The sequence below is a fragment of the Oculina patagonica genome, chromosome 1 (genome assembly GCF_052425735.1).
Source record: "Oculina patagonica isolate OP01 chromosome 1, crgOcupat, whole genome shotgun sequence".
NCBI lineage: Eukaryota > Metazoa > Cnidaria > Anthozoa > Scleractinia > Oculinidae > Oculina > Oculina patagonica.
The window spans coordinates 294708-316153 of record NC_135758.1 but is presented as its reverse complement, the minus strand read 5'-3'; the positions used below and the strand labels follow the sequence as shown (position 1 = coordinate 316153).

Genomic DNA, 21446 nt, shown 5'->3' with positions numbered 1-21446 from the left:
TATTTGCTTATTATTCTTTCCTATACATCATTTGTAAATATAATTGTTTTTATGTCCTAGTATATAAACACAACAGAAGTCCAAGTTTCCAGCACTGGCATTCTTGATTCTTTCTTCCACCTTCCTTCCTATGCATACAGTTGCATCCAGTTTTCAACTGGTAGGATTCGGTTAAACTCTTGACACCACACCTTTGAATGAAATAAGCAAATTATTTTTTAATGATTTTTTTTAAAGGATTATTACCGTATACACCTGATCGAAGAATCGTTGACCCATGAAAATAATAAACCATGAACGATGCAAACCAAATGCTTACTGAGAAATCGAAAAAAATAATCTTTGTCTTTGACAGAATAAACATGATGATAAGGTAGGTGGCAAAAAACATGCTCTTAAGGCTCTCAAAGAAAGAAAATATTTTGATTATCAATAAAAGGAATATTACTTAGCTTACCAGTGCTGTCTACCCAGAATACGATTGGGTCATATCGTTCATGGCTTATGCAATACACATGGCCAAGGTTTCTTCAAATAGGTGTATTAGGTATAACTGACAGTAAAAGGTTTAATGAGATTATCAAAAAAAAATGAAAAAAAGTTGAAATCCATTCCCAGAGGGGAGGATTGTACTCTCATACAAAAGGGATGGGATACTCATAAGAAAATCCATAAGTAACACCCATAAGAAAGAAGAAGAGCAGGAGGGGTCATGGGAGTCCCCCACCCCCACTGGGAACTTACTCCACTTTTACTAGTCAGAGTTTAGTTATTCTTACATTGCCTTCCATAATGACTGGTAGTGCTGTGTCTGGTTGAGCCATGACATAAACTGGGGTACTCTGTGACATGGCATACTGCTGCTTAAGGACCCGCAACATTGTCTGAAACATACAACCAACCAATCAAATTCTGGTTATTTGAATTGAGATGGATTAATTTGCTACTTGTTGAAAATTACAAGTTAAATGTCATGTTTACCTTTCGTTTCACTGCCACATCAACTTGAAGAACTTTACCATTCCACTGCACCAAGCCCTAAAAAGAAAATTTTATTTATGGGTGAAAAACATTTAGTTTACGGCTAACAGATCCCTTGTAATGAAGAAAAATGTAAGTGTTTATAGTGTCATGCACTTATTTTTGAGATACCGGTAGCTAGTTTCCAGGCATGCCATCGAAACAGAGCAAACAAATAATTTAAAGGAACATAACATGATTTGAAATCTGGCTGGCAGTAGGCAGACCAGTTGGCTATTTACAAAGCGTGACCAAGGATTTGAACTTGGGACAACCAACAGCAAATTCATCTAGTGGCAGGGTAGAGGACTTCCGGGTTACAACACCAGCCCCCTAAACCACTCAGCCACACTACCTTAAGCATAATGTATCACACACACACAAAATATGCATGTAGAATAATAACAAGCCATACCATTTCTTGAACTTTCCTTGCTTCCTCAGCAGTGCGAAATGTTACAAAACCGTAGCTGGAATATACAGAAAGAGAACATAGACATTTAACCCCCACTCTGATAAGGTGGAAACAGTAACAGCTCTCTGTTTGTCTTGGAAAGGTGAAGGCCTTCTGTCTGAGAGAGCGAGGTGATACTACTGGTACCCCAGTAACTAAACGCTCAAAGGCAGACAAAGTTCTCTACACTTGAGCAGGATGTAACACATGCATTTCTCTATTGGCTCTATTATTACAAGTGGCTGTTTGGGAAAGGACGACTTGATGCAGTGGAAATCAAGCCTGATTTGTTTGCTTAATTAGGATCATTTATTATACCTGGCAATGGTGGGGAGGGGAAGCATGTTTCGAGTTGGAATTTTAATCTTGCATCCTCCTCATTGCTGTTTGGCTATATTGCTTTTTAATTTGGTGACTTAACTTTCAGACAAAGTTGTTTGTTTCTGTTATTGGTCAGGGATCATATTACTCTCCAACGAGGAAAATATCAATGTAATGCATAATTGAATTGGTTCATTTACAAGTCATAACATTCTTGGCACAATATACTGTAAGGTTTAGCAGCTTACCCCTTATTAGCACCTGTTTTAATATCCTCCACAATCCTAACATTTATGACTTCGTAACCCATTCCACCAAACAGTATTTCTAGTTGTAGTTCAGTCATCTACAAGAAGAAACAGCAAAAAACAAACAACATTATACTTATACCCTTTGTCCCACAATTTGTTGTTCTAGCTGACAGCTGTTAAATTCTCCTCTATTCAGATGGGGCAGTCCACAATGTCCTAGCTGGGGAGCTCTACAAGGACACCCCCATTTCTTCCTCCCTCCTTCCTTCTATGAGAACTTAAATATATTTTTCCTTACCCATCCCACTCCCAAAATGTATTTGTAAGGCAAAGTACAAATGTTTCCATGACCAGCACTCCATTCAAAGGCAATACTCAATATAGAGTACTGGGGAAGGGGGGGGGTGGGGCTCCAAATGACAGCCAGTATCACTTTTTACTCATGAAAGAACGATTTACATTGGTACCTCTTGCAGGTAGAAAATAACTTGAACCACACTTCCACGAATGAATTAATGAATTCACTTTCATATGGGATTCCCCCTTTTTCTGTCCCCCATCCCCCACCTCAAAATCAAGGCTCAGCATTCGTGTACTCTACAAACCCTCAGCAATAATAATAATATTTAAGATTTCTATGGCGCAAATTAACATGTAAATATGACCAAATGCGCTTTACAAATATATAGAAAAAAAATTAAAAAATAAAAATACTAAGAATATAAGAGTTTTTAAAACTAGCTATTTACAATCATTAATGGGGATTTTTAGTTATCAACTCACCTTGTTGGGTATGCCTCTCACAAACACTCTGTTTAAAACATGAATTCCATGTTCTGTCCATACTTCCACTGGAGACACAGATCGTGAAGGTCTGTCGTGTTTGTAGGGAACCTGCATTCTGCAGTGGAAATGTGATTGGTTTGGACAGTGAATTAATTAAAGGAAGCAAATTTTGTTTATACGCCAAGTGGCTTATCAGGCTGCAAATTTAATTCTCAAGTTTCTGATGGTTATATGCAGTGACTAAAAATATTTAGTTGCCATGTTTCCTAAATGGTCCATTAAGGGACTGTTCATTGTATTTTTTATTGGCTGGGATGGGTAAGAAAATGAGGGATCCTGAATTTTTTGTCTATCATAATGGGGGTGGGGCTGAATTTTGAAACCAGTTTGCAAGTGGTATTCTTGAGATTTTTCATAGGAATTGCATTGTCTTGCAAATATATGAATAAATTATTCTTAATAAATCACTTTAATTAATAATTTTTACCTTGGAGTAGCAACTTTATGGAAATAAATAGGTAGGGAATTAGGGAAATATAGTAGGGATTGGGAGGGGCATATAATTTTTCCTAGGTTTAAATCAGAGCAGGAGGTCCTAAAAAAGTTTTATCTCTGCTTGGAGGTGCCTATAAAATTTTTTATAGGGATTTGCACACCCTCCAATGAATTTATGAATTGGCCCTAAATATATTGTCAACCAGTTGTAAGATGAAAAAACAAGCTAGTAAAATGTTAACATGCATTAGAGATTTACTTCAAAACAGTTAAATCAATATCTACATTATTTGTAAAAGTTATTCGCATATATAGTCACGCTCATTATAGCGTTACAATATTTTGGAATCCAGTCTCTTTCCGAACAGCAAGCAAAGAATGCGTGACACGATTTTCCCGGGCATGAACGAAAACTAAAAAAGAAACTTGGAACCTTCTGGCCAATATAATTAATTTTTTGAAAGAGAAACATATTTTCCCATAAGGAATTACAATAAAGATAATTTTCATGTATATTCAGCACTCGCCCAATTCTCCACCAGGAGAATGGATAAATGATGAATTATTCAGCCTACTAAAATTAAAAATCTTCTTATAAGGTAAAACACTATCAACAGCTTCCTAATACACTAAACAGCTAGAAAATGTATGTTTTATTCTGCATTTCGTACAAAAAAAATCTCCTGTTGTGGTGTTTCTTTTTTGATCCAAGTGAAAGGAATTTTTATCGTATTGTAGTGACCAAACCATCTCTGAAATTTCAGGAGCAAAAATGTATTGCGAATAAAATATAAATGTAGAAAGTAAAAATCGGCTAAGTTTACACGAAATATTTCGTAACTTGTTAAACATCGATCGAACAAGTTTATAGAATGACCAGCGAAGTATTGAAAGGGATTTGCTGCGAACGACATTTTCCCGCCAAAACCGGGCAAATCGAAGTTTGCAAAATTTACATAGGATTACGAATTGTCCGACTTGCATACAACACTCCTGGCAAACTAACATGTATTGCATACTTTTTTTCTACCTTTATTCGAATTACTGGTTTAAAATTATTTTTTTGACCGGAAATATATCGAGGCCTTCGATTTTTGCAGCCCAGATGCAGAGTTAATTACAAGCCCAGACGATCTAAATTTAAACTGTTTCAGGTTTGTATATAAAAAAATATTTTTTTTACTGTGGCACTTATTTAAGAAAGCTGTTCCATAAAACTGTATCAAAATGGTTTGATCACTTACCTTTCAAAAGTGTATGCACGACTCGCGACCAAAGCTCTGTACAGTAGAATGCCAGATTAGACAGATCCTCTAAAATATTTCAGACAATTCAAACTTGTCTGGGATAAATTAAAATGTGCAGTTCCCATGCACGTGCCAATTAAATTACAACGTGGAAATTTAATAAACAGCTCTACTTCATATAAAATGGTTTTCTTGCTCGTCTCTTGAATGAAAACATTATTTTTTATGAAAGTTTTAAGTAACTGTCCAATTATCTTGTTCCTTAAATCAATGTAACATAAAATCCATTTTTCCGATATTTGCAGAGGCCGAGTGCAGTTGGGAGAATCCAACCGGTTTAATTATAGTGACATCTTTTATTGACTCGAGAGGTAAGAGTGATGATCTTTTTAAAAAAAGATCATCGAGAACTGTTTAGCCTCTGGTACAATTAAATTAAATAAACAGTGAATTAAATTGTTAGATGCAATCCCGGTTTGATATTTCCCTGGGTGTCCAGGTATAGAGAAGCATGTACATGTACCAGTAGCATAGACCACTGTACAATAAAATTGTCGTCCTTTTTACAACGGGATATGTAAGGTGCTACTGCATATAAAGGCGTATATTAAACTTTCACAGTTGTATAACGCCACTGATTTTCACCTTTTCAATTGAAACTTAGTGCCCTTTCTACAATGAGGTAAGTACTATATATGCTTAGGGATTAACAAGAAAAATTCCTCGTGTAGGATTCGTGTATGAGGTACTCCATTTGAATGTTTGGGTGCCTTGGGTGGGGTACCTTAAAGGTGGTGGCAAACAGGCGCGTAGGAAGGGGGGTTCGAGGGGTTCGAACGAACCCCCTTTGGAGGTCAATAATGAAGGACTGAAAACACAAACTGTTGATTTTCAGCTTTTAGCAAATAGTGGGGGAATTGAAAACAAACATTTAGTGTTGCAGCTTTTAAATTACCCTGCAAGAAAACGCAAAAAGTATCGGGAAAGTATTAAATTGTTAGGAGAATGGGCTCTCCTCATTGGTTCTCATGACCTCCACCCGAGGATGATGCAATTGTCAAGTTTGCTTTACGAATAGTCCTGTAGTGAATTAGTAAGTGGCCTCAATATATCCTAGTGACCTAGTATTATATGTAGTCAAAATAATCCCATCGTTGAAAAATATTTCCTTAACAAGCGTTCGGGATTTGATAAATGGAGTATCAATAGACGAAAGGCGGGAAATACAATTTCGGGGGACCCAGTTGATACGTGTATTTAATGCATATTGACGCTTTGACGCTGCGTTTAGTACATTGACGGTAGAGCCGGGGTCTGGGGGGCTTAAGCTTTTACCCTGAGATGCCTTTGTACCACAAGTCAAGCTTTTGTAAAACGTTTAGTGTACTAAGCCGGTATGTATGTATGAATGAATCAAGTTAACAAATCGCCGGAAATAAGTGTTATTTTACACTCCATTGAGTTTGAAATATTGACGTGCACAATGCTGAAAATAGCATTTCCGGGCCTCTAGATTTCAAAATATTCTGGGGGACATGCCCCCAGACCCCCCAGAAGCTCGCGCCTTCGGCGCTCGTATTTAATAACCCCCTAAAAAATATTCCTGTCAATACGAACACCCTTCCTAAAACCTCAGCTACGCGCCTGGCAAACTTGGACACATTGTTGCGGATACATTGTTGTTCATGATGTTTCTTGAGTGGGCAAACGAGCGCACACAAAACAAATGTTTTGTTTCCATGCCGCGTAAACAGGGAAACATTTGTTGCGGATACAAAATGTTTTTGACAAAAATCAGAAACATTTTTTGTGTCTCGGATACAAATTTTGTGTCCGCGACAAATGTTGCTCGTGCGAGCAAACAGGGAAACATTTGTGTCCGCCGACAATGTATCTGCAACACTGAGTCCTCGTTTGACACGTTAAGATAGCTCAAAACCTTAAAAACCTTACCCTTTGGAGTCTTTGGAACAGCACATATCTTATTCAGCAGGAGAGTACCCAAAGGGCTATGTTCTTCGCTGGGCTAAAAGTGCTCAAGAAAACGCCCAACGAAAAAAAATCGGAGCGCCAATATCGCTCACTATAAACTGGTCAGTTTTAACTCCAAAAGGAAATAATATGCGACAAAATGCGCGAATCGTGATTTCGTGCCATATTTTGGACGTTTTGCACCTCATCTGCAACTATTACTGGGGCGAAGAATATCGTCCGTTATATCGTGGACTTAGTTAAATAGAGGTTCCACAGTATTGCAGTTACCTTACAATTAAACCACCACGCATAAATATATCAAGCAAAATGCTTTATTTATTAACGCTTTAAAAAAATAAGTCATAATAAATTGCCACTTCTAAAAAGAGCTACCCCGATAAAGTTTAAAACTGCGGCAAAAGAAGACATCTATCCCGGTTATTTTAACGTATACTAAATCATTTCCACTCGTCACATCAAGCCCCTGGTCTTTCGTGTCTCACATTTCCTCAAATTCCTGTAGAGTAGAATTTAATTCTGCCTCTGCCGCGGCGTGCTGTTCCTTGATTTTCTCCAGAGCGGCTAAAAATAAACAGATTGGAGAGTTAGTTCGTGGCCGAGAAGACAGTACTCTCTCTGAGACGGTAGCTGGCGGGATCCCGCGCGGGTGCTTTTCTTTGGCGGCGCGAACACGCAAACGCAAGCGGCAAGGTCCAAGGAAATTTTCGCGATTGCCTTGGTCCTAAGGGCAAAATTCAACTTCACTACTCCGATCCCCGCCAGTTACGCAGGGTTGTCTCAGAGAGGTGAAAGCCTTTTAAAAAGAGAGCCGTTGTATCCTGACACCAGTAAATTTTGTTACCAGTGGCAAACTGGACTAAAATAATAGAAAGGTACACTTCATGGTATGTTCTCATTCTATCTGTCTTTAAGTGAATTAAGTTACAGAAAAATGACTAAAGGACTTCAGGGACCAGCTTCAAGTGTCCGTTTTAGAAAGGTGCCCCGTCTTATGGAGGTGTCCGTTAGGAGAGAGTTGTCTGTATTTAGTCATTTCTCGGGAGGAGGGGTAACCAGTGTTTTACACTCCTTAAAGGCTAGTAATTTACTCATTTCTACATGAAGATTGGCACTGTAAGAATAAATTGTCAATTGCCCCGAGAAGGACGCAACGTTCCCTACCTTCCACAGACCTCCCGAAGCAGAAGCTCAAGCACTAATTTTAACTGGCATTCCCCTTCCCCGAAATATGCTCCCTGAATCGTCGAGATGTTGGATTTTGTAGCAATGCTGCACTTTTTTTTGGGGGGGGGGGGGGATGGTAACGTTTGAGTGCGGCGTGAGTCCTTCGCGTCTGGCCGCAATTTTCGACGAGTCAGGGGAAGCCCTATCAGTGTTGACATTCTTTGCATGTGATATAATGGAAAGACGGCCTATTCCCCAGTCGATCTCTCTTGTTTCAATGACTGCGAAAAGCTTGGGACGGGAATTCAGTGACGTCAGTCCAGATTGCCCAGCCCCGTGCCGAGAATGCCTATAGAGACTGGGCCGATAGCAAGTCAAAGGTCATTATTCATACCATCTACTGCGTCAGCTTCCCTTTCCAAATCACTAACTCTGCTTTCGGCCTCGTCAGCACGCTTCACCGTCTACAAGGCAAAAGGTTTAAAACAAAATGATAAAAATATAGGAATAGTAATTACATATAAAATTTAAAAAACAAACAACGCGTGCTCAAAAGATGTTATTTAATATAAGTTACAGAAAAGTATACTCAAATGGCTTTTGAAGGTGTTACTTGGGTTATCACGCAAAGAGAGCAGCCTTGCTGTAAAGGAGGATAGTCCAATCGCTAAATTAAATTTCTGACATCATGCAACGCTTTTCCCACTAAGCTCCACTAGTAACGATTCTTGCGTGACATCGAAGGAGACCATGAGCTACTATATACTGTGCCCGGGCCGAAAACGAAAAACGCCCAAGAATATTTTTACTGTCCTTCACGTGGCCGGAACACCCTAAGTGAGACCAAAATCCGTAATATTTACACCCCTTAGCGAGGCGACGAGCATCCCCGTCCCTTTCGTATGGGAGTCCTCTCCTCCCCACCTCCACCCCCCCCCCCCCCACTCCACCCCGGGTCGGACAACACAAACAAACTCACTGACCTCTTCGTATTCGTCACTGATTTTCTGGATTTTGTCTTCTAACTCCTGCTCACGTCTGCTACCCTGTTGTAGAACAATCAAAGGTCTCTTTAAAAACTACAACTATTTTGCATGAAGTATCGCGTTTCATCTTCAGTGATATCTTACGCCTCTCATTACATCGCCTCATTATGTTAACAAATTTCAAGGTCCTTTAACTCTTTAATGATGATATCGTTAATTCAATCTCCCTTGCCTCTTTTACAACAAAACTTTAAAAAACATCTCTGTATGGAAAAAGTCAAATAAATCTTATAAAACAGGCGCGCGCACCAGTTACACTGTCTGATCAATACGTGGGAAGAGAGCTGGAATGAGGGACTGGGGCGACGAGACGGCAGCGATGGTGACAAACGATTAAAGCGATATGAATACCTCATTAGTCTGGATTTCCAGAGAACGCAGACTGTTTCCGACCAGATTATCTTCTTCTTCCAGCTCTTTGACTCGTCTGTTCGAAAAGGGAAAAAAAACTCAGTTCGAACCTGTTTTACAGTGAAAACAAAACCAGGCAGTTGTGATAAAGTGCTATACATTTGCTGAGAAAAGTGAAATTGTGTTTGATTTTCCATTTATATCTCTGTAAGACTGTGTAGTGGCGGCTGACGGATCTAGGAGACCTCTGCCTTATAAGGGCAAGAAAGGGCCCATATTCATTCCGTAACGCCCCTCCCTCTTTTTATGGACAAGAAAACTCCCATCTTCAATTCGTCCTTCTCCCCCTCCCCCGGTTTTTGGGAGAAACTCTGGATCGGGAGTTAGACAGGAGATCTGAAATTCCCGCTTCCTGTTCCTTTTTCTCCCATTTCAAGCCCCTTAGTGGTTTCCGCCTCTTAATGCTATTTCTATTGCAAAATATTACGCACTGTTCCGGGTTTCTTTTCCCAATTTCTCTCAGTTCCCGTCACCTTAAGAATCCTGCTTCCCACCCTGTATTCTCCCTCCTCTCAAAGAGTTCCCGCCCCCATTACTCCCGGGTACCCCCCCCCCGGTTTCCCACCCTACTACTTACTCATCGGCATCCTCAGCACGGCTTTCCAACTCTTCGAGTTCTTCTTCTGCTGCAGCAAGCTTGGCTTCAAGCTACAAGTTAAATAATTCATAGCAGAAAGTACATTGGTACAATGTGATGACTCTAGCAACCGATTAATACACGTACTATCACACCTCTTGCTCTTACTGTTAGAGATTTACAGGTGCGTGACAACAGGATACTGCTAGGATACTGCTATCGTGACAAGAACCGTGACCGAAATAGTACGGCCAATGATAGTGATGTAAATAAAGTTTGAGTGACTAGCGGATCACGTGATCATACAATTGATTATTGTAATAAGAATGATCTGTAAATCAGTCGACAGTGATCGAGTTTGGTGACGTGACGGGAGTTACTTGCAAGTGAGCTTTTTCCGAGAATATACGTGATTATAAAGTGTCTAGCGTTGGGTGAACTTGTGATTTCCAAGACTTACTTCTTCAATCTCAGCTTCTGCAGATGTGTGCCTTTCTCTCTCTTCTTCCAACTTGGCTTCAAACTGAACTTGCTGTTAAAAAATAGAAACACGAAAATAGCTAGATTAATTTAGAACGTCGCGAACCCTCACGTGACCAAATAAATGACTTCTTCATACGCAAGCAACAGCAACGAGTAGCGGAGCAAAATGGAAAAAAAGAAAGATTTATTACCCGCTCTTCATCTCCAAGTGCCCTGGTTTCCAGCACCTTTCTCACTCTGCAGAAAAAAGAAAATTAAATTATCAAGCCGGTCATTTGTATTTTGTCATAAATTAAACAACTGTACAAAGGAAGCCGTATCGACAAGTTTTCGATACTTATTTAACCATTCAAGCAACGTTTATTAGTTGTCAAACATTTGGACTCATTGCTCTATTTTATTTCACCCTTTCTTGAAAACCCTTAGGAAGGCTGGCCCTGGGAAATAGTGAGTCAGCGGCGAAACGCAAAAAGTCAACGCCACTCCCGGATTCATTCAAATCAAAATACGTGGCAAAAAAAATTGAGTCTTCGGTGTGGAAAGCTCTAAGCTATTGGCCGTTTGCGGCAGCGAGTATTATGCCAGCTATGTCCGGCAGAATAGGCGATTTTTACGAGCACTGTTATGAGTCTGCGACGAAAATTTATTCAAGTTCACCTGACAGCTGTTACGAGCACTGTTATAAGTCTACCAGGAGAATTTATCCAAACCTCAACTAACGCGCCGTACGCTTGACCTCTGCAAGGGTTGAGTTTAATATGGCATTGGGTACGAGATTGTTCGTTCGTGAAATGTTTTCTTTTATCCTCCATCATTACAATAATAATTATAATTGCACAAGAGTCAAGCTGTCCAAAGACAATAACTGATTGAATCGTCTGCATGGAAATTGCAATTTTTTCTGCAAAGATTAAATCTGGGGAGGTTAGCTATACCTCGAATCTCATTGGCTAAGAGGGCTACACCCTTACCGTGCCAAACGAACCGAAAAATCAATCCCTTTGATTAATTTGCTTTCAGCGAAACAAACTGTTTATAACCAAATATCTTTAGACCTAACTGAGAAATTACATTGCACTTCATAAAACGAGTCAAGTTAGTAAGCATTGCATTTTCGGTTAGGGCTGCCAAATCAAATGTACATGAAGCAAAAAAAATGTTTCTGTTTATAGAGAATGACCTATTCTTCCCTGTTGGAATCAATTCATGTCACGAAATGACTAAACTCAAAACTCTGTTCTTCGAAAATGTGATTCGCTTAAATGGGAATAAAAGTTTTGTGCGAAAAATGCTTGTAAAAACTCCTTTCGAATCGCAATGCAAACTCAGACAATTTAAATCGCGCGCAATTTTTCCGAAATTGAAAACAGGGTTTTATATTTTCTTTAAAATTATGCATAAAAAGCTTTGTATACATTTAACATGCTCACAGATGCGAACAAGGTGAATATGACAGTCTATGAAAGTATGTTCTTTTAACAGTCGGCGAGAAACTAAACGTCATTTGTAGAAATCAGGCGAGCAGGTTTTTTAAAAGGCGGTTGCTGGAGTAACTTGTGACACTTATTAGAGTAAAGTAGTTGTTCGAGGCCATAAAGTACAGTACAATACCTTTCATTTTCGTCTGCTTGTATCTCAGCCTCTTCTAGTTGCAAAGTTATGTCAGCTAAGCGCGATTCTGCTGCATCTAGTTCGTCTTCAACCTTTTGAAGCTCATTTGTCAGTTCGGTGACTTCCTTTTCGGCCTGCAAAGAACAACCATTATCCACGACGTCAATTGTTTACAAATTTAGCAAAGTTGTTCTGTTCGTGTAATTTGACAGCGCAAGACACAAAATCTTGTCGTTAACTAAACACGATCGATATTTTTCTCGAGAAAAAGAGTTCAGATAAATTTCTACGGCCTATTTTGACACCTGTAAAAAAAAGAAGATATAAACTTTAGGAGATCCTTACTTTTTCGTTTCTTCTTGTTTGCTCCTCCAATACTTTCTCAGCAGCACTTGCGCGTTCTTCTGCATCATGCAGGCTATGTTTAAGCACATCAAGCTTCTTTCTGATTGTGTCCATTTTTCTTTCTACAAAAATTCGTCCCAAATACAAACTGCCACGGAATGCCGATACAACCCTCTGAGAGCAGACGAAGATGATATTGTGAGCCGCGCGCGAACTGTTAAACCCCTATGACCCAGATTTAATTATGTTTGCGGACCAATGTCTTATCAAGGGTGGGTACATGGAATTTAAAATATGTCAAAGCTCTCTTTTTCCCTGCGCTGCGTGATAGATGGCGTTCGAATTTTTATTGTGTAAATTCTTGGTTTGCGTATTCGTTGAGTTATTTACTCAAAATAGGAAGATTTGGCGGTTTTAATTGTTTTTTATTTGTTGAATTGAGCAAAAAGTTTTTGCCTTATCAGTATATTTTGGGGTGCAATTCCAGCTTAGACGTGTAGCCGTTATCTCACAAATCTACATTTAAAAATATGTCTCTTTATATCTGTTGGTGTTTAGAAGTTAACTTTTTATGCCAAAAACTTCCTTTCTCTTTGAGTTTTAAAAGAGTTACGAGGAAAACAACATTCCCATTTTCCTTTTCATTATACCCGTCGTAAGAGTTTGCTACAAGAAAACAGAGTATCGAGAGTTGGAACAGAGACTTGACGTTTGACCACTTTTCGTGACTTGCGGTTAACAACTGAGAGAAGTTGTTTTGGTTACGCCCTGTTAGGTCACGCGTCACGCTACGACTTTCAGGCTTTTGGTAACTTTGTTGGCGTTTTGTTATCGGCTGGGGAGGGGAGAGGAGAAATTGGGATTGGGCTTACTTCAATGTTGAAAGTGCGGGCCTTGTGTGCCTCTTGGCGCGAAGAAATTTCACATTTAACTTCTTAGTTTTACTTTCATTTCACGGTGGAGAAATTTTAAATTAGTGTGGCCTTGATTTTTTCAAAATGAACGGCAGATCGTGAAAGAGACAGCGATGCAAACTTCAGGTTTCCCCGAAGTGAAATCTGACATACGGATATTTTTCACGGATATCTATCTTTTGCAAAGTCTAAACATTTAAAATATTAGAATTACAAACACATTTCAAGCATTGTAAAGATTGTGGATGAAATGAACAACATCCAATCAGATTTGGCCGTTTTTTGGCGTGCTAGTCCAGCTCAGCTAGAGGTCTCGATGCCTTGCGCAGACCAGAAGGATCGCGGCCTCTGGCGACGAGATTGCTTTACTTGCGGCAGTTTTGACGGGAAATGCGCACGCGCGCCACGCTTGACCGCTGTGTGTTCTCCCTGCGGCTCGGTCATGCTCGGGTAAGCCAAGGAGCCCGGGGCGAGGCAGTGACGCATGCAGCCTGTCCAATATACTGCACTGCTCGTAGGATATCATCACGAAAAGAAATAATGGAACTGAAGTCTTCAGTGAAGGCAGTGAAACCTTGTGCATTTATTTGGATAAAAATCGCCCCAAAAATGTTATGCGCCTTGATTTAAAGACTTACACGAAAATATTTGGTAGCGAAATGTTTGGCCCAGCGAACCTGACCATAACAAATACATATGAAGATTACGTAATGGAAGAATTAGATAACATAAAAAATTGCACGAATAATCATGCAGATGAAGGAATTATAAATACTTAGTTGCCTTGTGAATATGTTTACAGTTTTCTTGGCTCATCACAAACGAACACAGAAGCTAAGATGGCGGGGATCGGTCTTCAACTCGCTAATGTCGCTATTGGTTTGGGTAGCATAGCAGCTGGCGCTGGGTTCACTGTCGCTGAACAAAACAAGGTGGATGAGATCAAACAGAAAGGAGAAGACCTAGCAAACGATGTGAATGCAGCTAGCGATATGTACGATCACATCTACTACATGGTCGCTGTCAATCTTGATCGTGTGAAGAAGTCCCTCGACAAACTTCCGAGCGACTTTCTAGAAAAGGTATCGGATGACATCACTGAAGACACAAAGAAAAGCGATGCCGAGGAAGCCGTCCAAACAGTGGCAAATATTATGGGCTATACTGGGGCTGCTGCCGGTTTGGCAGCAGGTATCCTACAGGTTGTCCGCTATTTTCGAACCAGGAGGGCTCAAGGTGAAGAACCTCCGGACGAGCCTATCACGCCGGAGCTGGATCCTTTTGAATACGTTCCACTTGAAGGTGAAATGCCTCCAGTAGTACCAGAATATGAAACGTCGTTCTCCAGTACTCCAAAGCTCGATAAAACCATCAAAGGTCTCGGCATCGCCACGCTAGTGTTCGGATTAGGAGGCCTTGGCGTTACAATTGGATTGGGATCCTGGACGATGGGCAAGTTGAATGATGCATTACAAAAAGTAGAGGAGAAACAAAAAACAGTGACTGAGTTCCAAAACGCCATGGTGAGGGCCTTGGATCCAATCGTGTCAGCTGCAGGACTCCAGCCGAAGAACTACGGCGGCCTGACAGAAATGACTAAGACGTGGAAGACGATCTCTGAGAATTACGATAGTTATGAGAAAGCATTGTATATTGCAATTCGAGGATACTTCATGAAGAAATCACTTGATGAGGTGAAAGGAATGGTAAAGAAGAATAGCGATGCTGGCAGACCATTCCCGGATGATGGCTATCCACTCGCCAAGACCTTGGCAGATGACATCAAGTACGAGTTTGAACAAAAGAAGACAGACAAGGAAATTGTAAGCTTTTTTGCCACTGAGAATCCAAAGATAGGGCTAAGATTTGTGTTCAATGAATTCTTTATTACTTCTTTGCGCTGGATCCCAACAATAAATGTTAGTACTTAATAGTTACCGGGAACAGTCTAGCTTTTATGTCGTATACGTATTTTACATTTTTGAAAGACAATTAGAGTAGAGACGTTGATAATGCCTTTTATTGCCAGACGGTAAATACCCGTTGAAAGAACTTTAAAAAAACTCGTGCAAAGGAATGTATTTTCTTTGAAATTAAACTTTCCCGTCAGTATTTTAAAGTTGTTTTTCGCTTTACAGTTGAATCATGTCAACTCAGGAATTTTTTATGATATTCCCGTTCAGTTGCAGTTTGTGCTTTAATCCAGAACTAGCAACGTTAAACACGCTGTAAACATTTTGACGAAATTTTCAAGATCGTCAATTAGCCAATAAACGTGAAAGAAATTTGACAGTTATTGTAAAAAGAATGTCAGATGTAAATAAAGATCATGGAAAATCAACAGCAACAAAAGCATGCCAAGGTTACAGATTTAACCTTTTACTTCATAATCTTTATTTCCCTTTGTGCTTCAAAAAGTTGCATGAATAACAATACTCGTATTTTCCTTTTTATTACCCATCGCAAGAGTTTGCTCCAAGAGATCAGAGAACTAAGAGTGACTTGGAACGTCACCCGTTTGCACCTCAACAGACTGTTTTGAATCTTTCTTTACGCAGCCAACACAGAAATATAATGGACATCGACGAAATTCCGGTAGAGTTATGGACAAGTCTTAATACAAAAACTGATAGTGGTTTATTTGTTGTTGCTGTTATTGTTGTTTTAATAGTTTGATCAAAGAAGGAATAGTCGGGTATCCCACAATGCCCCCCTTACCATTACGGTACCTTAGCAACTCGAAGTGGTCACGTGATCCCTCATTCACCGTACAGAGCTTCTCAAAGAGATCGCGGATCTTCAACGATAAAATATAGACCCTCTTTACGGTTTCTAAAGTTACCTTCTCGCCACTGTGACAAGATTTTAGCTTGTGTAGAAAGCTGTTTTAGAAACCCTTTCAACTGAATTTAAATTGCAAACACGATGGTCTTAGGGTACGCAGAAATAATGTGTAACCTAGCAAGTCAGTGCGTAGAACACAAAGCAAAATGCATGTACCTAGGCATTTGGAAAGAACTTATACAATGAGAGAAATTTTAGTTGACGAGTTCTTTTAGTTTTTAAAAAACTAAAAAAAACGGAAATGTCCATCAGTCTTTACAAAGGGGTATAAGTAAGTCAGTGGTTGGCCTCGAGGACTGTCCTTGCTTGCACGAGTATCGTACATCGTGTTGGGAATGTCACGCTACAGCAAAACACAACTCTTGCTGAGCAACAAAAGCAGTTTTAAGTTATATTTTTTGGATGAATTAAGATCCAAGAACTTGAGGAAAATTGCATTTGAGGTGAATATTCAAAAATTTTCTTTAAAACAGCAGTTCAATTTCACCAATTTCATTTTCAGTCCAGATCACAAATTGACAATAGTGTGGCACAAGCAATAAAAGTTTAAAATAATTTAAAGGAGATCAGCATGATGCACTCGAACTTTGAACCGTAAAAATGGGAACCTTGTCTTTGAAGTAATTTTGTTGATCAGTTTGTACGTTTTGAAATATCCGGCTGCGACCAAAGCTACCAACAGTTATAACACGCGCGTAAGTCTGGGGAGCCAAGCTTTACCATTTTCGCGCGAATCATCCCGCTAATCCTGACTCGTGCTCTCCCCATACTCCATGCGGTTCGGTCATGCTCGGGCAAGCCGAGGAGCCCCGGGGGAGGCAGTGATGCATACAGCCAACTTCTGCCAAGGGTCCCGGAAATATCCTTGAACTGCCGCGATATCGTCACGAAATGACATTATACAAAAACTACAGTAAAGACAGTGAAACCTTTTGCAGTTGTTTAGATAAAATCACCCAAAACAGGTTACGTGGTTTGATTTATATTCATACACGAAGATATTTGATCGTGAAATGTTTGGCTCAGTTTTGCGAACTCGACCATGATCCTTGCGCTGGATCACACCATCTGGCACATCATAAATATTACTCAGTAGCAGTCCTTATTCGTATATGCATTTTTCATATCTTTAGAAATAATTAAAGAATTTGTAGAGACTTGTAGACTCTCAAAACAATTTTGCAAGCTCGTAAAAGACATTCAAAAGATGTGTTACACAAAACCGTTAAGTATATTATTGTTTTAATTAATCAGTCGATGCGATACATTTGTAGGTTAACAATTATGAGAACTGTGCAAATACAACAAGAAAATCAAATCAGTAAAGAAATCCAACAACAAAAACTCTTCTTCTCTTATATTAACAAAAGATCCTGTTCTACCCTTGCACGCCTTTATTTTATTTCATTTTATATTGCATGATAAGACATAAAAAATATAACTTGGTTATTATTTGGCTCTGGGCATGGGATATTTGCGTTAAAATAGTTTTCTATTGTTTCTAACATGCCAACAAGAGATCCATAACCCGACGAAACAAAGAGATCAAAGAGCCCCTTTGTTTAACAGTTCGCAAATTTGAATGCCTGTATTAAACAAATAGAATTGACGTATTGCTTTGTTTTCTTCACGCGAATAATAACTTCATAAGGTCAATGAATTCACAGATCACACTGATCTTTATTCTCTTCTCTGAATGCTGGATCGCCGGCCATCACAATAGTTCATACCGCCCTGTTTGAATACCCGCAGCATATAGAAACCGAGATGGCAGGGATCGGTCTTGCGCTTACCAATGTCGTCCTTGGACTGGGGAACATAGGAGCTGGTATTGGCTTTGATGTTGCTAAAAAAGAAAAAATGGATGAGCTAAACACGAAAGCCCAGAAGCTGAAGGAAGACGTGAATGCAGCTGGTAACCTTTTCGATCACATCTACTATTTGGTCGCTGTCAATCTTGATCGTGTGAAGAAGGCCCTCGACGAACTCCCGAGCGACGTGCTAGATAAGGTAAAGACCGAAATTAGTGCTGGTGCCACAGATGTGAATGCCATGAAAGCTCTGGTTCAACTTTTAGATGCGGTTCCTTCGTCTCCAGGTCCCCCAGTCGACGTGCGCTTGGTTTCATTTCTTGGCGCGTCACCAAGCGCGAGTGGAAGCGGGCATCAGCCATTTGAGGGTTCAGAGCCTGCAGGGGGAGAAATCGAGATGGTAGACATGGTGGCGAGGATTCGTCAACGCAGAGCTAGCGGGATCGAACCAGCTGAACCACAATCAGACCCTTTTTCTTTTGAAAATGTCCCGTTGCTTGCAGACGAGATTCCATCAAGGCCAACAGAAGTATCTTCGTTTCCTGAGACTCCAATGCTTGATAAAGTCGTAGAAGGGCTCGATATTGCCAATGCAGTGTTCGGAGTAGCAGGCCTTGCCACTACAATTGGATTGGGAGTTTGGACACTGGACAAGTTGAACAAAGCAATAGAAGATGTTAAAACAAAGCAAAAGCAAGTGACAGCATTCCAAACGGCCATGAAGAATGTGTTGGACAAGATCGGCAAAGCTGCAGGGCTCCCGGCAGAGAGTTATGAAGAGCTGTTAAACATGGCTGCTACGTGGAAGAAGATCTCCGAGAATTGCGACAGTTATGAGAAAGTATTGTATTATGCAATTCGAGGATACTTCATGAAGAAATCTCTTGATGACATCAAAAAGATGGTAGAGAAGGAAAGTGACGGTAAGCCATTTCCAGATGATGGCTATCCACTCGGCAAGACCTTGGCAGATGACATCAACTACATGTTTGGTCAAAAGAAGACAGACCAGGAGATTGTGAACTTTTTTGCAACTGACAATCCAAAGATAGGTCTGAGATTTGTGTTCGATGAATTCTATATAAGTTCTTTGCGCTGGATCACACCATGACCTCAATAGCTGCTGACATCGCTATCCCGGCAAGCCATTTCCAGATGACGCCTATCCACTTACCAAGACCTTGACAGAGGAAATCCGAAATTAATTTGCCCAAAACATGACAGACAGGGAGACTGTTGTTTTCTTTGCAAATGAGAATCCAAAGAAAGGCCGGAGATCCGTGTCCAATGAATTCTTCATTAGATCTTTAATGCAACTAATTATAGCTTATAGTCTAAAGACATTTCTTCAATTAAAATAAACAGTTTTTTTTTAAATCTACGCGGCGTTTTCATCATTGCATATTGTCTTCCTTTTATTAAGTTTTGAGGACCACAGCACATATAAAGTGCTTGCTGCTGTCACTTGTCACCCTAGGAATAGAGGTTTCACGTATCATGAAGGCACTGCGAGTATTTTACTCCCTCTCGAGTGTATGTATGCTAGTACATTGCCGAGCTGCTCCCCTTCCAACTCCCAGCATTTAATTCGCTGGTACTGTGGGAATGAGGTGACTTGCCGAAGAACACAACACAATGACCCCAGGAGGGCTCGAGCACGGACCGCTCGATCCGGAGTCCAGCGTATAACCATTAGGCCACCGTGCGTCCTGCGTCACTCTTATGCACCTGACAAGGTCTGCTAGTTTAAACTTTACAAGTGAGATACCCGTAGCCGCGAAATCATTTTTTTTTTCTAGAGAAGGCATCAGAAGGTCACCAGAAAATTATAAGTAACTTAGGAGACTACGACTATTTTAAGTTAAACGCTTGCCAAGTTAAGACAATGGTACTTCACGCATACTTTTCTCTTTGGAAGAAGGAAAGAGGCAGAAGAACCCTCTGATCGTCACGCACCACGCGACAGAAGTTTGACGACATAAGCAAATTGACTAATCATGCAGATCAAGAAATAACGTAAATACACGCACTTAGTGACCTGTCGAACACTGTTTACTTGATCTTCTTGATACACCAAATTAAACGTACCAACAGAAGCAGAGATGGCAGGGATCGGTGTTTCACTCACTAATGTCGTTCTTGGACTGGAGAACATAGGAGCTGGGATTGGTTTTGGTGTCGCTGAACAAAAGAAAATGGATGAACTGAACGAGAAAGCAGACAAGCTTACAAACGATGTGAAAACAGCGAGCGATATGTACGATCATATCTACTATTTGGTCGCTGTCAATCTTGATCGTGTGAAGAAGTCCCTCGACAAACTCCCAGGTGACTTTCTAGATAAGGTAACGGAGGAAGTCACTGATGATACTTCAGATAACGAGGCTGAGGACGCCATTAAAACTGTAGCACAAGTTTTAGGCTACGTTGGGGATGTTGCCACCCTGGGTTCAGGTATTCTACAGATTGTCCGCTACTTTCGAAACAAAAAGGCTCAAGGCGAAGAGCCTCCCGAACCTTCCGATGACGAAGATCCTTTTCAGGAAGACGTCCCTCTTATGGGCGACGAGCCTCCAGAAGTACCAGAGGAAGAAAGTTCGTTCTCCAGAACCCCAAAGCTCGATAGAGCCATCAAAGGTCTCAACATCGCCGGGATAGTGTTTGGGGTAGCAGGCCTTGCCACTACAATTGGATTGGGAGTCTGGACGCTGGAGAAGCTGAATAAAGCAATAAGTGATGTGGAATCCAAGCAAAAGCAAGTCACCGGGTTCCAGACGGCCATGGAGAAAGTTCTGGATGGGATCGTGACAGCTGCAGGGCTTCCAGCAAAAAGTTACAGCGACCTCGTCACAATGGCTGCTACCTGGAAGAAGATCTCTCAAAATTTCGACAGTTATCAGAAAGCATTAGATTATGCAATTCGAGGATACTTCATGAAGAAATCACTTGATGAGGTGAAAGAAATGGTTAAGAAGCATAGCGATCCCGGCAGACCATTTCCAGACGATAGCTACCCACTCGGCAAGACCTTGGCAGATGACATCAACTACATGTTTGGTCAAAAGAAGACAGACAAGGAGATTGTAAACTTTTTTGCAACTGACAATCCCAAGATAGGTCTAAGATTTGTGTTCGATGAATTCTTCATTAGCACCTTGCGTTGGATCCCAACATTAACTGCCACTCAATAGTTGTTGGCTTCAGTCAATTTTAGAGTAAGTAAAGACTCAGACATACTCATTGGATTATACGCTACACTAAATAAGGAAAACATATACCTTTCATTTGGATGGTATTATTTATGAACCAAGCACGATTTACACACTGAGAAAATATCTACCCTAGGTCTTAAATAATTGTAAAAGAGCTCTAGAAACTTTAGCCGGTCCAATATTCAGAAAATATTGGACCAGCAATAAAGCTCACTAAAGTGTTGATTTTATATAATTAAGTATTGGCCCTTTCAAATGTCCCAGTGTTCCAATTCTATTTCTCGGAGCTTTCATTATTTGTTGTTCCAAAATGGGGAGCTACACGTATTGTGCAATAGAGAAGTACTACAGTGTATTACCGTCGAAATACTGGAAAAATCAAAATTCTCCGTTGTTTTGCGAGCTGTATGCAGGTACGGGTCAGAAAAATTCAGAAAGAGAGGGAGGCTGAAAAAAATT

The 21446-nt window shown here is 40.3% G+C and overlaps 3 protein-coding genes across 3 annotated transcripts in view; 1 reads left to right on the top strand and 2 right to left on the bottom strand.

Moving 5' to 3' along the window:
* LOC144651836 (uncharacterized) overlaps nucleotides 1–16963 on the top strand; it is a 34589-nt gene extending 17626 nt beyond the window's left edge. Inside the window, exon 2 of the mRNA XM_078511865.1 lies at nucleotides 14010–16963. Within this exon, the coding sequence (XP_078367991.1) occupies nucleotides 14010–15051 (1042 nt within the window). The 3' untranslated portion in view covers nucleotides 15052–16963. The remainder of the gene's footprint in view (nucleotides 1–14009) is intronic.
* Nucleotides 57–3110, bottom strand: LOC144651542 (uncharacterized). The gene is made up of 6 exons (XM_078511509.1): nucleotides 2830–3110; nucleotides 2044–2141; nucleotides 1436–1490; nucleotides 982–1038; nucleotides 780–884; nucleotides 57–191 (listed from the first exon to the last, which is right to left on the bottom strand). Exons 1-6 carry the CDS (start codon nucleotides 2944–2946, stop codon nucleotides 129–131), a joined length of 495 nt encoding a protein of 164 aa, XP_078367635.1. The 5' UTR covers nucleotides 2947–3110; the 3' UTR covers nucleotides 57–128.
* LOC144651904 (uncharacterized) lies at nucleotides 6867–12443 on the bottom strand. Its single transcript, XM_078511977.1, has 9 exons — nucleotides 12207–12443; nucleotides 11862–11995; nucleotides 10442–10487; nucleotides 10228–10299; nucleotides 9768–9838; nucleotides 9131–9206; nucleotides 8717–8779; nucleotides 8128–8197; nucleotides 6867–7130 (listed from the first exon to the last, which is right to left on the bottom strand). The coding sequence occupies exons 1-9, from the start codon at nucleotides 12318–12320 to the stop codon at nucleotides 7048–7050; spliced, it is 729 nt and encodes a 242-aa protein (XP_078368103.1). The 5' UTR covers nucleotides 12321–12443; the 3' UTR covers nucleotides 6867–7047.
* Nucleotides 16964–21446: the final 4483 nt, after the last annotated feature.